General features: G+C 46.0%; 1 protein-coding gene across 1 annotated transcript in view; it reads right to left on the bottom strand.

Annotated features, from left to right (window-relative positions):
* Positions 1–12,063, bottom strand: part of TGFBRAP1 (transforming growth factor beta receptor associated protein 1) — a 45,370-nt gene that overhangs the window by 2,730 nt on the left and 30,577 nt on the right. Inside the window, exons 5-10 of the mRNA XM_003794317.3 lie at positions 11,480–11,821; positions 9,484–9,541; positions 7,203–7,346; positions 4,892–5,035; positions 3,972–4,131; positions 1,852–2,285 (exon numbers count right to left, since the gene is read on the bottom strand). Coding sequence (XP_003794365.1) covers positions 1,852–2,285; positions 3,972–4,131; positions 4,892–5,035; positions 7,203–7,346; positions 9,484–9,541; positions 11,480–11,821 — 1,282 coding nt within the window. The remainder of the gene's footprint in view (positions 1–1,851; positions 2,286–3,971; positions 4,132–4,891; positions 5,036–7,202; positions 7,347–9,483; positions 9,542–11,479; positions 11,822–12,063) is intronic.

Below are 12,063 nucleotides of genomic sequence, written 5' to 3'. Positions count from 1 at the left end.
GCGTTGTGGCGGGCGCCTGTGGTCCCAGCTACTTGGGAGGCGGAGGCAGGAGACTCGCTTGGGCCCAGGAGTTGGAGGTTGCTGTGAGCTGTGGTGCCATGGCACTCTACCCGGGGGGACAGCTTGAGGCTCTGTCTCAAATAAATAAATAAAATAAAATAAAAAAATAAAAAAATTAAAAAAGATGAAAATATAGCCAGGGGGTTGGTGGGCGCCTGTAGTCCCAGCTACTCCGGAGGCTGAGGCAAGAGAATCACCTAAGCCCAAGAGTTGGAGGTTGCTGTGAGCTGTGATGCCACAGCACTCTACCGAGGGTGACAAAGTCAGACTCTGTCTCTTCAAAGGAAAAAAAAATAAAAAAAGATGAAAATAAAACTATTCTTACTAACTAGAGAAGTAAAAGAACTATAAAACTGCTTTTCTTGTTTTACAAAAGTAATTGATGCTTGCCTAAACAAGGCATTTCTGTACAAGATCCTCTTTCTAACACTCTCTGAGCTCTCTCATTTCAATCGAGGCCTGTTATCAAGTCATGAATGTTAGTGCTGAATAGGACCATATAAATTATCCAGTTTCTTCATTTGCAAATAAGAAAGTAAGGTACAAATAAGGGACACAGTCCAAGTTGAACCGTCAATGTGGCACATTCCAGACTGGTTCTGGGAAACACAATTCCATTTCTTTAAAAAATGGAACTGAGCTGTAATGTCATCAGCCCCTGTCTGATAAACAGGACTTGAGTTTCACAAGTTATAAAGTCTTTCTGCACCATTCACTTGTGTCAACCCAGGCAAGCCCGTCTACTGACAGGGTCAAGCAGCAACTCAGTGAATTCATCCTGCACTTGTTAGTTGCATCAGTCTTTCAACAAACATTGATTGAACACCTTCAACATGCCAACCTTGGCCCTAGGAATATTGATATGGAAATAAATAAATGCAGTTCCCGGCCCTCAAAGAACCCAAAGGTCTCATAGTAAGGGAAGACAATTGTGATTGCATGCAGAAGGTGTACAAATGGGCAAAAGAGAAGGTGATCAATCTGTTAGGGGCATGAGATGGTTTCACTGAGGAAAAAAATACTTAGGCTAAATTCAGAGTGGGCCTTTGTCAGGCACAAAAACAAAAGGTAAGAATATGTCAGGCAGTGGGAACAGCATGCACAGAAGTGAAGTTGCATGAAACGCGGGTCACATCTGGGAAGTTCTTGCAGCTAAAGCCAGGACATGTGCTGAGAAGCGGAGCCACGGGGGAGGGAAGGGCCTCGGGAGGTGGGACTGGCCACCAGGAGCAGCCACTGCCTGGATGTGGGAGGTGACACATTGGATTCTGCTCTGCAAAGAAGGCTCTGCCAGCCACATAGAACACAGGCCACACAAGAAAGAATTCTCCAGAGGGGGAGCACAGTGGAGGACCAGGAGTGTGCGGTTCTGAATTGGCCTGGGAGGCACTTCTGAGTTCTTCCATTTATTAACTGTGTGACTCCTCTCTGCCTCAGTTTCCTCTCCTGTGCCTTGGGGATGATCATAGTAGATACTGCATAAAACTGTAATGATGACGAAATGGGAACGTGCCAGAAAGTGCTGGCTAAGGGCTGGCGGTTGCTGTCTGCATCAGTGGCCGAAACGGAAGAACAAGTGTACTCATGCCACACCTGCCAGCCCAGCCTCCATTGCCAGCAGCCTCTGCTGCTACAGACTCAGCTTCTATGTAAGACTGAATACTGAGTTGTTAAAGTCAAAGAGACAGAAAGAAAAACCGAGAAAGATTGTTTTCCGATAGGTAAAATCTGTCTTCAGTAAAACGTCAACTGGCCAAGAAGCTAGCTCACCCCGAAGGGCCGGGCACTCACCTTGTCGCAGGTGTAGATTAAGTTTTCTGACTTGGCCAGGCCCACGGCTACCTGCATGGTCCTCCTGGCATGGACGCTGTTTCTTACGGCCCCCGTCAGGAACGGACAAAGAAGCTGCACCGACCACGTGTCGGGCAGCAGCTGCAGCACCTGGGCCGCATCGAATTCTGTGGCGTGGCGATTCAGCAGGTCCACGGCGGCCACGGTCAGCTCGTGGGCGGAGGGCCCGGCGCGGAGGTAAATGGCGAGCAGTGTGTGGAAGAGGCGCTGGCGGCGGGGCGGGTCGCGGCCCTCGGAGCACCACAGGCAGTAGTCCTCTGCCGCAGAGAAGTCCTTCAGCTCGTGCACCAGGATGTGCAGGGCCTTGTCGTCCTCGCCCAGCTTTCCGTGGAGGATGGCACGCTCCATGGGCAGGCCCGCACCCTGAATCCTCTCTGGGGGACGGAACCCACAATCAGAAATAGGCAGGGCCTGGGGCTGTGGGGTCCACCACGTGCCCATCCAGCGCGACTGCTCTGAGTTTCAAAAAGGACAAACCAACCCGGCCACCCGGACTACAGACTGCTACCCAGATGACTGAGATGAGGTTGTCTGCGACACTGTGCATATCTTTTGACCAAGGCAGAAGAACACTATATTCCCTAGCATCCCCCCAAGAGGCATGCTGAACCTCTTTATTCCAATTTGAAGTATGCATTTCACTGAAAGAAATACAGGCTTATACTACTCAAAATACGTATCTGTTTGACAAAAGGTTGGAAAAAAAGTTGTTCTGGCTATTGTTGTTTCTCCTGCAATTTCTCCTGTTACAAGGAAATGACATAACCCACAGAATCATCAGTCCTGCCCAAAGCACTGCCCTTCCAGGGCTGTATCTCGCTGACAGCCACCTGTTTCCCACCCCATCTGTAAAATAGGAAGTGATAAGAAGATCCTCAGCTCTCCTCCTACTGGAAAGGGGTATTCCAAAGACAACTCGCAGTTTTCAGCCAAGGTTAATACTCAGTTACAGGCATTTCATTTTGGGCTTGGCTACACGGGGCTGCCCTCAGGCCTGATGACCATGGCAGAAACACCCATAAAACAAGCTTATGTACTGATCAGATGATAAAAATGCTGTGACCTGAGGTTTACAGGAATGTAACCCATGTTTCCACTAGTAACAACAGTTCAGTAATTCAGCATTTATGGACACTTTAGAGCATGATTACTGTGAATAATAAGAAAAATGTGTCACTAACCCCAGAAAGTACAAATCTAGAAATTCTGTAAAATCAAATGCAGCAAGAAATAAGGGAGTTGATTCAATCAGGTGCGAGCATCGTGCTGCTCAGTGGCACATTACACACACAGTACAGAAACTATGGCCTCTGCACCCCAAAGAACTGCAGAAATGATCCCCCCTAAGATACCTACGCTACCTTCCTCCAGCCTAGGGTTTGAGAAGCCTTGAGTCTTGAGCAGTCCATGAGTGGGCACTGGGACACAGCCAGCTGAAGAAGCACTGATAGGCTAGTAAAGCCATCAGAACAAATTTTGACTCAGTGCTTTGAAGCTGAGGACAGAAGTCTGAACAAAGGTATGGTCAAGAGGGTGGTACCCATAGCTCAGTGAGTAGGGCACCAGCCACATACACCGAGGTTGGGGGGTTAGAGCCTGGTCTGGGCCTGCTAAACAACAATGACAACTGCAGCCAAAAAATGGCCAGGCATTGTGGTAGGCGCCTATAGTCCCAGCTACTTGGGAGGCTGAGGCAAGAGAATCGCTTAACCCCAAGAGTTGGAGGTTGCTGCGAGCTGGGATGCCATGGTACTCTATGGAGGGTGACATAGCAAGACTCTGCCTCAAAAATAAATAAATAAATAAAAGAGGTATGGTCAAGAGACACATAGACATCCCACACCTACTAGGGCAGCTCATTGAAAGGGCACCATCCACCTTCAGAGGGTGGGAGCACAAGAAGCCCACCACTCCCTCCAGGAAGCCTGACTGTCAAAAGAAGGTAAAAGAAACACCCCATGGAAATAAAACCAGGAGTTATGCCAAAGCCTTTCTCTCTGATCCCCTCCACTCCCTGGAGAGAAGTTTCTAAAGGGAGAGAATATTGAAATCCTCCTCACCTATCAGGAAGTGGACTCGGTACAAGTCGGACTTCTGCAGTAGGTGCCGCAGTTTGGCCTGCGTCTCAGTGGTTTCTGCACCCTGGCTGCTGGCGGGGGTCCTCTGCCGCAGCACCTCTTCCAGGTAGAGGAGTGCCAAGTGTGTGTGATACTCTTCTTTCTGTAGGAAATGGGGGATCCGAGAAAATAGACAGCGTTTGCAAGTGGGAAGCCCAGAGCTCTCATTCGCCAGCCAGGGTGCCCAGATGGGAGGTGAGCGGGGTGGGTGCTCCTGGCTGGATCAAAAACTTCTCAGAAATCACAAGACAGAGAAGACGAGTTTAACATCCCGGGAATATAAAAAATACATTTTGAGATGTAAGGGACACAGGATTTAGGTATTCTTTTTTTTTTTTTTTTTTGGAGACAGAGTTTCACTTTGTTCCCCTCGGTAGAGTACCATGGTGTCATGGCCCACAGCAACCTCAAATTCTTAGGCTTAAATGATTCTCCTGCCTCAGACTCCTGAGTACCTGGGACCATAGGCATCCACCACAATGCCCGGCTAATTTTTCTATTTTTAGTATAGACAGGATATGTGGCGGGCGCCTGTAGTCCCAGCTACTTGGGAGGCTGAGGCAAGAGAATCACTTAAGCCCAAGAGTTGGAGGTTGCTGTGAGCTGTGACGTCACAGCACTCTACTGAGGACGACATAGTGAGACTCAGTCTCAAAAAAAAAAAAAAATTACCTGAGTAGACATGAAATGCAAGGTTAAAAAGAAAAAAGATACCCAGACCACCAAGTATAGTCTGAATACCCAGTAACACAAAACATTAAGTTAGAACCATGTGCCAAGAAGTATTATGATCAAATTCCCTTTTCAGTTACCCCTGTGCTGTTGCACCCCACACACTTTAGTCTAAGTTCTGAAGGGCTTACCTGCAGTCTCTTATCCATAACGAGATGTTCTAGATATTTAACAAGAGCTTTAGGGTATTTTTTAAGGCAATTGATAATGTCATCTGGCTTAAAACTATTCTGCTGTTCGTCCAGAGGTCTTTTGGTGAAAACTTGAACTCCAACCTGAAAAAGCAGAGCAGTTTAGTTACTGTGTTTTTTAAACTCAGCTTCCCATCTGTATTTTGGTCACTGCACCGTCATACTTTTCAATAAAATCATCATTACAGATATGGTGATGGAGTACATCAAATATGGACAGCTTTTGTATGTCCATCATTTTTCAAAAAAGTGGTTTAAAAAATACGGTAATAGAGAAAAACAGTCCAGCCTGAAGCACAAAGACTAAAGGGCATAAAACCAAGACAGGAAAGGCCCAAACTCTAAAACTCTCTTTACATACTCGGCAGGAATTTCCTCTAAAGGGTTGGAAACTAAAGAATGAAACATTTATGGGTAGCAGGTCTTGACAACCCATGGAGTAATAACTTTGTAATAGTAAGATCATTTGAAAACAAGGCTGGTCACTTCATGAAGCGTATAAAAAATATATATCAAAAGTGTTGAAAATTCAGTACAATAAACTCAGTTCTCTGACATGGATTATCTGCTTTCTGGGTTATTTATGATAGATGGGTCATCTGACATGTCAGCCTGGGGTCCCAAACAAGTTTGCAGGCTGCCTTCCTGTGCCCATCAAATGGAGCGTGCTTGTCTAATTCTGTCTTCCAAAGAAAGGCAAATGAGGCGAGTAGGAAAGAAATCCGTCCTGCGTCCCCAGGCACCTACGCGTCCCTGTGCTATTGCAGTGTGTATACATACATACACATACATATTCCACAACCCAAAATATGAGAACTACAGCACAGCAGTTTTACTCATGGAATTTAGGTTTTATAAGCCTGGATTTGTGTCTCAGCTCTACCAACTACAGATTCCTCTTCTGGAATTAATGCCCATCTGGGGGTCATGATACCACTTTAGAGATGATATATGTCAAGTGTATGGCACACACAATTCTGTGTATCTTTTGCTGTCATCATCTACGAACAATGGGAAGAGCCTAAACCTTACAACAGTGCTGGATCCGTGTTGCGGGTATGTGTGAGTATGAGCGTGACGTGACATGAGGGTGTGCACAGGTGCGGTGAAGATGGAGTAAAGTAACCACAGAGTGCACAGGCCCTGACAGTCCAGTCAAGACAGCACCAGGGAGGATGTGAGAATATATTCCAATGGAAGCTTCAGAAAGGCAGATGCAACACTCAGAAACGGCCCATTTAGGACAAAGGTCCTGTATCAGAAAGCGAATTTTATCTCTCCAAGGGGAGCTATGGAAATGTATGGTACACGCTTTTAACAGTGAGACCAGAAACACTTACAATCCTTTTCCCAGTCATCTGTGAGGCATTCTCAGGCTTCTGGCCCTCAGTCCTGAGCGCTCTGCCCCTCCTACAGCCAACAGCCAACAGGTGCTTTTTCTTTTCTTTTTTTTTTTGAGACAGAGCCTCAAGCTGTCCCCCTGGGTAGAGTGCTGTGGCATAGCTCACAGCAACCTCCAACTCCTGGGCTCAAGCGAGTCTTCTGCCTCCGCCTCCCAAGTTGCTGGGACCACAGGCGCCCGCCACAGTGCCTGGCTATTTTTTTTGGTTGCAGCCATCATTGTTGTTTGGCGTGCCTGGGCTGGATTCGAACCCGCCACCTTAGGTGTATGTGGCTGGCGCCTTAGCCACTTGAGCCACAGGTGCCGAGCCACAACAGGTGCTTTTTCACTGTCATCACTTCTCAGCCTTAAGATGGGTGAGCCCTGCCCACAGCTTCACCCTCCTCTAGACTACAACCTCCACATTGGGACAGAGGGGGCAGAGACAAGGACAATGGTCTGCCCGATGGGGCCCAGGCTGGGGGGCTTTCACCTCTCAAGGACCACATCCTGCAGGGCAACCACCTGATTCTGCACCAGATAACAACAGCGTCACACGTCATTCACTTGGTGGGAAGGGTTGTGGGGGATTAGAAAGCAGGTATTTTCAAGATGCTGAATGTGAGCTGGCGATGCTTCTTGCTTTTCTATAAAAGTGACCTTACTCCAGAAAGAGGATGTCTCTGAAACACCAAAATGCCGAACTGCCCTCAGAGCTAGAATTCAGATGGTTCAAAGGAAGGGATTTTAAAAAAAGAACTAAGAAAACAGAGGGGGAGGTTGAAATGTAGCTTTCTTTCCCCACCTAAAATCAAGGTATTTTGTTTTTACCACCCACCCCCAAAAAGAATGCATTTAAGAAGCACAAACCTCTTCGCTCCTCTGCAGGACCCAGTCAGCGTGGGCCCACACAAGCTCCTGGTCTACGCAGCAGGTGAGGAAATCAACGATGTATTCATACACATCTGAGCGCGTGGAGTCCTGGATGTCCCCATTCACAATGTTCACCCACAACTGGACAGAAATAAAAGCAAAAAGAGAAAAAAATTCAATAAAATTTTAAAATAATAGAAATGGAAAAGGACATATCTTTTAGAATTAGCTCGGAAAGAGCCTATGTTTACTTAGCTTTTTTAATACTTTGAGAAGTAGTTGGAAAAACTGTGAACACTTAAATCAATTTTAACTTTTTTTTTTGAGAAATAATGAAATATAAAAATACAAGGTCCAAGAAATAAAAAAAAAAAACAAACCAAGTTTTTTTCTTTCCTTTTTTCCCTTAACAATACAATCGCAAATACTTAATCCAATGTGCAGATAGAGGTAAGGGTATTAAAAATGTTTCTTCATGTAATAATTGCTGATAATGTCTGACACAGAAGAGATTCACCTGTAAGCATCTGCTAGCCCCTGTTTCCATCTTCTCCACCACAGGAATCCTGAATTTTGAAGTGTCTTTTGCACTTAATAAGTTTTTAAAAAAGCTTTGGTGGTTCTGTCCTCTGGGTTCCTATTGTTTTTTGCACAGGGGGTCAGGATAGATTACAGTGATAAAAAGCCTTGTGCTATTTCATCCAGAAATGTCCCCATTGTAGTAACTAAAGCTCATTTTCAGGACCCCAGAAGGAGCGAGCACTGCACAGGAGTGGTGGGGACAGAGGCTGCACGAGGGCTCATCCTGCACTGGCCATACAGCATGACCCCCACCTGTCCTCCTCCCACGCCTCGGGGCCACAGCACCAGCCAGGTACAGAGCAAGCTGTGTGCTCTGTAATTCTTAAGTCACATAAGAACATTTTTTATGAGACTAGTTTCTTAAATGCTGTCCTCCAAACCAAATAATAATCATATATACATTAAAATGTGCCATTTTTTACAAATCTATGTAGGGAAATTTATTCTCTATTAAGTTTATAAATCTCTTTCCATATATCTATACATATGTGCTAAATATCAAGCTGTAGTTCTGATAACACCATGTTTTAAAAAATAACAATTGTATCTTTGACACCCAAATCTACTCTTGGCCACTGGGTATACACTGATGGGAACCCACTTATTTTTTACTCTGCTCTGCAATCATGTTACCATAATACTTTCTCAAAGCCACTAAATACATGTTAAGCTCTGCCAAAGTCACCAAGTTGACTTTAGCTGGGTGAAAATGGAGGATGCTCTTGGTACCTCACAAAATAAAGGCATATCAGGAAATTCCTACATATTGCAGTACAAGCAGATAACCAATAACAGAAGGTGCGAAAGTCTCCTGACAATATGAGATGAGGTTTTTGTCCAGATTGGTAGTAAAGGCTGGGTGCTGCAGCTCATGCCTGTAATCCCAGCACTCAGGGAAGCTGAGGTGGGCAGATCGCCTGAGCTCAGAAGTGTGAGACCAGCCTGAGCTACAGCGAGACCCTGCCACTAAAAACAGCCAGGCATTGTGGTGGGCACCTGTAGTCCCAGCTACTCAGGAGGCTGAGGCAAGAGAATAGCCTGAACCCAGGAGTCTGAGGTTCCTGTGAGCTATGACAACACAGCACTCTATCGGGGGCATCAAAGTGAGACTTTATCTCCAAAAAACAACAAAAAAAACCAAACAAAAAACCAAGATTAGTAGTAAGATATAAGGTGAGAGATGAGAGACAATGCTAACAAATCAATGCTGTGTTCAGTTTACATGGCACAGTAGCCCTGCCGAGGCCGCACGGAGTCAAATCCCAGCTCTACCACTGACCAGTGGCATGGCCTTGGGCAAGAGACTGGCCTTCATCAGCTTTGGTTTTGACACAGGTGACCCAGCTCACTGGCAAGAGTCATCATCATTAACGGTGGAGATGATGTATCTGGCTGTTGTTCACTGCCTTAATTTTCTAATAGCGACATCATATACCTTGTATCTCCATAAGAAAAAAAAATATTTTTTCATTTCTTATATTTCCAAAAACTCAGTCTCAATAATGTTCTTTAAGGAGCTGTAAAGATTTTAAAAATAATAAAATTCTTTGCCAACATTTCTCAAGGAATTCACTTTCTAAAAAAGGGTGTTGATCAGGCAAAAGTGGTCTCTATCAACTTACAAATTTTTTTTTAAAGTAACACTAAATTCAATGATAACGATTTTAAAATCATACAAAAATGCTTTTGAACTCACCTGAACTGCGGCAGCATCTTGGTTATTATAATGATAGAGCAGTCCAAGTGCGAAATACCTGCAAGAGAACAACATGGTGAGTAGGACCCCTCCCACCTGCTGTGCAGTAGACCCCAAATGGCGGCACCCCGGTCCCAATCACCTCTGTATTCTATTCAACTCAGATTCAGCAACTAATTTCAAATAGCTGGAGGAGTCTCATTTCTGCTTGTTTACTTATGGTATTTAAAGGTGCGGGGGCTCACGTCTATAACGCTAGGACTCTAGGAGGCCCAGGCAGGTGGATTACTTGAGCTTCTGAGTTCAAGACCAGCTTGAGCCAGAGAGAGACCTCATCTCTAAAAATAGCTGGGTGTTGTAGTGGGCATCTGTAGTCCCAGCTACTTGGGAGGCCGAGGCAAGAGAACTGCTTGAGCCCGAGAGTTTGAGGTGTATCTACTGAGGATGACAAAGTGAAAGTCTGTCTCAAAACAAAACAAAAAATGTATGTTGTTAGTCTCCGAAGAGAATCTGATTCCAATCTAAGATGAGCTGAAAAGAAAACAGCAACTATACTATGGTAAAATCATATTTGGGATTGCTTTACAATTTGCTTCAAATATTAATCTGAATTCACATCTCTTCAGTTAGCCATTATTAAAACTCATCACGCAGTACCAAATGTTATGCCACCTGAGCGGTTAGGGAAAGAAGAGGTGAAGAGCCTGAACATGAACAGTATCCAGGCATGGCAGACTACAGGGACGCAGGGAGCATCCTAGGGAGGGTGCCAAGAGTTCCAGGACCTGAGTTTCAATCCAAGTCTCATTACTATAAACTGGATGACTGAGTAGGTAGATTAACTTCCCTGGCCCTCCGTTTCCTCATTTATAAACAGAAAGGATTAGCAATAAATTTGGCATTGCCCAGGGCAGTGAGCCCTCAGCACCCTCCCATAGTCCCATGTGTATGCCAGGTTCCTGCTTCTCCCCTCTGCTCCCTGCAGCAGGTCACTGCAGTGAGCTGACCCAATGAGAGGCCAGAGTTCTTCCCTCTAAGAGCAAACTCTTCAAGATACTGACGTATCCAATTGAATCTCCACCATCTCCTTAAACTCCTGGGAAGTTATACTGACTGTACAGATCCTACCATCCTGAGCCACTACCACGAGGTCAGGCTCCTAAACAAAAAACCATGGCTCCACAGCATATTGGAGGAAGGTATGGAAGCTGCTGACAGAGCCAATATCCAGGGGGAAGCCTGTGTCCTCTCAGGCACCTGAATGGGATCTAGCATAGCAACCCTTGGTCCCCGTGAGATCTCATCCATACTTTCACCATTTCAAATACTTAACAAGAGTCACACTCAAAACTCTTACTGCTTCCATGGAGTTACGGGATCATCCAATGCCCCTCATATTTAAAGATAGGAAATCTGAGGCCCAGAATGGTTAGGCTATGTGACCACTGGCCCAGGATGAAGAAGCTGCTGGGCCCAACCAAGCCAGTCACTATGTCTTAACCACCCACTGTACATAAGGTCACCTACTAACTCATGCACATCAAGATGGCAGAGTTTTAAACCATACCTTGTATCACAGAATCGAGAAGCCTACCTTTATGCCTATTTATTTAGATATCTGTCTATTCAACTTTGTTATCAATGAATAAGGTGCATTATTAATCTTACCAACACACAGGTGGCCTTTCCTACAGGGCAATCCTAGGTTGACTGGAGAGGAAATTTAAAAATTGCTTCATTTACTAACAGAAGCCCATGACTAATTCCAAACCATATTCCATAGAGTTAAAGAATGAATCAGAGAGTAAATGCCCTCCAAGAGCCCTTCAGGTGGCCGGCAAACCATGATGGGAGTGATGTCTAAGGAGTACTGGGCACCGGCTGTCGCTGTGATTTCATGGCAGTCACTGGATGGATCCTCGGAAGCCCAAATACCACGACAGCTAAAAGGCCTCAGCACCTGGTACAGAAAGGCTGGAAAAGAGAGAACACTCACTTTTTGTGCTTCTCCAGCCAGACGGCACTATCCGTTAGAAGGCAGAAGTTCTCGGTGACCAGGAGGTCCAGCAGGCTGTCATGGTTGGCCTCTGCATACAGCTTGAGCAAGGCTGTGTCGATGTCTTCCTTGTAGCCATTTGCTCCTTCCGTGCTGCGGACTTCGTTCAGATAGCTCATGAGGAATCGCTTGCATTTGGCCATCTTCTCCTGGTCCCCTTGGGTCAGCTGGTTCAGGTCTGCATACTCGTGGAGAGGAGGGTGGGACCGGGTGAAGGAGGAGGAGGTAGGCAACAGGAAGGGGTAGAGAGATATCAGCTCCCGGACGTCAAGCTGGCCGCTTCTGCAATTACAGTGTCAAACTAAATGAAGCAAAAAGAGAGAAAGAGTACACATAGGCACACAAAACAGCACTGGAGGGGAGTGCGGGTCGGCACGTGTTCACGGGAGCGGGGGAGCTGGGGACAGGCTGGGCACAGCAGAGCGACTGGCCTGATCTGCAAGTGCAGCAAAGCGCCATCGAACTGGGTGCCGCCACCTTGTTATGGAAGAGAACAGAGGGGACAGGGTGAAGACACGCACACA

The sequence above is a fragment of the Otolemur garnettii genome, unplaced genomic scaffold (genome assembly GCF_000181295.1).
Source record: "Otolemur garnettii isolate 467f Iridium unplaced genomic scaffold, OtoGar3 scaffold00079, whole genome shotgun sequence".
Lineage (NCBI taxonomy): Eukaryota > Metazoa > Chordata > Mammalia > Primates > Galagidae > Otolemur > Otolemur garnettii.
This window is presented reverse-complemented; position numbering and strand designations above follow the sequence as displayed.